The sequence below is a fragment of the Myotis yumanensis genome, unplaced genomic scaffold (genome assembly GCF_028538775.1).
Source record: "Myotis yumanensis isolate MYYU_CA2020_CCGP unplaced genomic scaffold, mMyoYum1.0.hap1 SCAF_1, whole genome shotgun sequence".
In the NCBI taxonomy this organism is placed as follows: domain Eukaryota; kingdom Metazoa; phylum Chordata; class Mammalia; order Chiroptera; family Vespertilionidae; genus Myotis; species Myotis yumanensis.
Window position 1 is genome coordinate 8,796,996 of NW_027223752.1, and position 4,004 is coordinate 8,800,999.

At 64.5% G+C, this 4,004-nt stretch overlaps 1 protein-coding gene across 1 annotated transcript; it reads right to left on the reverse strand.

The window, feature by feature from the left end:
- LOC139001639 (protein FAM181A-like) lies at nt 1–2,280 on the reverse strand. Its single transcript, XM_070403152.1, has 2 exons — nt 2,105–2,280; nt 1–1,387 (listed from the first exon to the last, which is right to left on the reverse strand). The coding sequence occupies exon 2, from the start codon at nt 1,299–1,301 to the stop codon at nt 423–425; it is 879 nt and encodes a 292-aa protein (XP_070259253.1). The 5' UTR covers nt 1,302–1,387; nt 2,105–2,280; the 3' UTR covers nt 1–422.
- Between the last annotated feature and the right edge of the window lie 1,724 nt (nt 2,281–4,004).

Sequence of the window (4,004 nt, forward strand, 5' to 3'; positions counted from 1 at the left end):
TGTGGAAACTGCAAAAGAAACGCCTTTATTCTTTAAACCTTCTTAATATTTACAAAGAACAAAAATAACAGAACTGAGATTGGCTTACAGAGTGGGTGGCAGAATAACAGATGTGTAACTTGGGCTTCGGGGGTGGCTGGCTGACCAGGGCGAAGCCCCGAGGTCTGCACAGGGATGGGGGGATGATCTGTCGGGCTCTGGCCTGGAGGGGGACCCGCTGAGCCCGGCCCCGCAGCTCCCAAGGCAACGGCCTGAGAAGGCCGGACCCCGATCGCGCCCTCCCTGCCCCGCACGCATATAAAGGGAAGGTTCTCAAGAGGCCACACCACACCGGTGCCCGCTGCCCGGCCCCCTGCTCACAGGGGAGCTCCTGGGGCCCCACATGCCCCAGGCCGGAGGCAGGAGCGAGGCCCGCAGCCCCGCTAGAGGTAGCCAAAGACGTTGAAGATGGGCGGGGGCATGGCCGGCTTCGTGGGGATGGGCTTCAGGACCACGGGCCTGTATACCTTCTGCCCCGGGCCATCCACATCCTTGGCCAGATGGGCCAGCTCCCCGGGGGAAGCCGGGCTTTTCCTCCACAGGCCCAGGCTGGGGACCGGGCCTGGCGGCAAGGCCCCTGGAGGGCCCGGGTAGATGGGCTGTCCATGGTACTGGAAGGGGCAGCAGCTCCAGGCATTGACACGGCCCACCAGGGAGACCCCAGGCAACTTGGGTGGCTCCTTTTCAGCCAGCGCCCTGGGGGACATGGGGATCAGGGCCATGTCGGGCCCGAAGAGCTCCAAGCCCCTGCAGTGTTTCTTACACTCGCAGGGAGGTCCCTCTCTGGGGCCCAGGACCTCCTCCAGCCCCACGGGGTAGCTGTGGGTGGGCCGCGGCTCTTCCCAGAAGGAAGCGGGCAGCTGTCTTTTCCTCATGGGCACCTGGCCAGGCCTGGCAGCTCCTGGGTTCTGCCCCTGTAGTGTCTGCTCCCTAGAGAGACACTCCTCCCTGTAGGGGTTCCCCAGAGCCTTCTCCTTGCAGTCCCCACCACTGCTAGGGCTGGCGTCAGGGCCGGGATTGAGGGGCAGCCTCCCCGGGCGGTCCTCAGGCCCCCTTCTCAGGGGAGGCTCGGCCCCTCGGCCCGGGAGGCCCCGCGGCAGCCGGGAGTACTTCTGGGAGAAGCGTTTGAGCTGCTTCTGCAGGTACTTGCGGTGGTCCACAGAGCGGCGGCAAGGCGCCGACTTGTCCAGAGCCGCCTTGATGTCACTGGAAGCCAGATTCACAAAGTTCAGCAGCATCTTCACGTCACTGTCGGATGCCATCACCAGGGGGGCCACTGCACCGGGCTTTCCATGAAGAGGGTGGTCTGCTCGTGGCGGGCAGCTCCAGGGAAGGGCACCGAGCTGACCTGGGGGACACACCGACCGTTGGAGTCTCTCCAAGCCGCCAACTCAGCCCCACCCCCCCAAAGGCCACGTGGCTGCAAACAGTGGCCCCGGCCCCGGCCCCCCTCTGCCCCTGACAGAGTCCCGGGCAGTGGGACACCCATTCCAGAGTGTCCTGAGCATCGGGGATGGACCAGGCTCAGACACCTTAGTCTGCTTGGGTCGGTTGCCCTCTCCCTGCAGCTGAGGCTCAGAGAGGTCAGGTGACTTGCCCAAGGTGACCCAGCCATACGTGGGTCTGGAGTATAGGTCCCCTCGCTCCCAGCCCACTGTCTCCCACGCACCACGCTGCCAACGTGCACACTTGCCAGCCAGGTTTTTCTTTTCTGAGCAGAGGTGACGGCTCCACTCCCATGCCAAGCCCCTGTCTCCCTGGTGGCGCCCTCCTCCTCCCACCCCCGCCCCAGCCCTGCAAGCGAGCGGCAGCCCCCCTCCTCGGCCCCCACGCTCCACCCCCAGCTCTCCTGCAGGACGGGCAGGACCCCTGTCTGGCACTCCAGCGCAGGCCTGCCTGGCGGGCTGAGCTCAGGCTGTGGCAGCGGGAACACCCTTGCAGAAGCATCTGCAGCAATTTCATGCCTCCTGGGCCACCTCCCACAGCCCCTCGCCCCTCCCCCGGGCCCCAGCCAGCCCCACGCCCCCACCCAGTTGGGCCCAGCCGCCTGGGCCTCCACACTGACCGAGGGTGCGGGCCCGGCCGGCCAACGTGGCCCGGCTGGTTCCCGCCGCAGACCTGGGTCAGGCCTGTGCGGCCTGCGAGCTCCGGTTGTCCGGCTGGAAGCAGTTGTGCCGCCCTCGAGTGGGCTGAATGGAGGACAAGTCCCCAGAGCTGGGGGGCCCCTCAGGCCAATCAGGAGCGCCTCTCCAGATACAAAGCATCCCAATCAGGCGGCAGCGCCCCGTTCCCACATTCTTTGCCGTCACAAATTGTCACCATGGGGACCATCACAAAAAAGACAGCTCCCAAATGCAATCATTTCCCGGTAAATTTCTACTCTCAGCCCCTCTCCCCCCCTCGGCCTCCACGCCCTCCTCCCCTTGACCTCGGTTCCCTGGTTTCTCGAGGGGGTGAGGGGTGTGTTTAAAAAGTCCCGGACTGAGGCGGGGCTGGGCCCAGAGACGGCCTGGCCCTCCTCCCACAGGCTCCGGCCCGACCCGCGGCTGCCATGCTCCAGTGCAGACAATCGGACGGACGGGTAAGCCGGGCAGGCGGCCTTCCCTGCCGTCCTTGAGTGTTGAGTGGCTCTCTCCTCTCCTCTCTCTTTCCCCACCCCGCTCCCCGAGGCAGGCCTGTGAGGCAAAGGTAGCGGGGAAGGACTCTCTAACGAGGGGCTGGGATATCCATGGGAAGGCAGCCGCAGCTCTCAGGAATCTTGTCTTTATGTTTGCTTCCTCAATTGAGCGGCACAAAGCCTGAATTGCCCATTCAGTGCGGCCGGACAAAAGGTTGGCGTTGCACGGTCCCCTTGCATTTGTAGTCAAACAGTTAGGGACTTAAATCGAGTCGTCATGATGGAGAAAGAGGTGGACAAAGCCCATAGAATTGCCATCAGCAAACATTTTCCTGTGTCATATTAGCCAGTCTCCATGGCTCCCCCTGGCCCGGGGACAATGGCACAAGTTTGCACACTTGGCTACTGTCACCGTGCCAACGCCGGCGGGGCCACAAGCAGGGCCGCGCTGAGCGAGCAAGGGAGCCCAGGGCCGGCCGTGGGCCCTGCCCACCAACTGGCCAGAGGGAAGGTGAGGCCAGCGGCAGAGGGAGGCTGCCTGGGAAATATGGATGGGCGAGGCCCCCGTGCCAGCCAGCCTGGTGGACCCCCTATACCTCCTGCCTGTCCCCCCCCCCCCCGCCTCCTCCCTCTTCCTCCCCTCCTCTTTTTTCTACCACCTCCTCCTTCTGTGCCCTGGCTGGCCAAATGGCTGGTGCTCTATGCACCAACCCACACCTTTGCACCACAACCTGAAATGCCAGGGACTCCTCTCTGAAGCACCCCTCCCAGACTGGGAGCACGGACAGGGAGGGGCCAGGCTTCACCCGGGAGTGACGGGTCCACCCCCTCCTGCTGGCCAATAGACAGCTGCTACCTCAGGGGACGCCTGCCCGCAGTGACAGGGCTCCAAGCCACCTCCCCCTCCGGCCCGAGGGTCCCTGCAGGCAAAATGAAGGGCTCAGGCAGAGAGAGCCCATCCTGGGGAGTGGTGGTCGTATTCTCCACGCCCCGTTTCCCTGCTGTGGGGATGGGGGAAGCGTGGACTGAGATGGAGGTGACCTTGAACTGGAGCATCCTGGGTCATTGGCCACAAGGCCTGGAGAGCGTGGCCCCTGTTCACAGAAGCCTGTGCGTGGATGAGCGCCAAACCAGTGCGGCCTTAAGCCCCTGAGTGTTGGGGGTCACCTGTTTCTGCAGCAGAACCCAGCCCACCCTGACCAGTGCAGGCAGGAAGCATCCTTTCCGCCCCAAACCACTGCGCACACGCTGCTGGGGGCAGTGCCGAGGTCATGGGGTTAGGCTGGCACATCTCCCATCACGGCTCCGGCTGCCTCCTGACACACCCAGCCCTCTGTGTGAGCTCCCG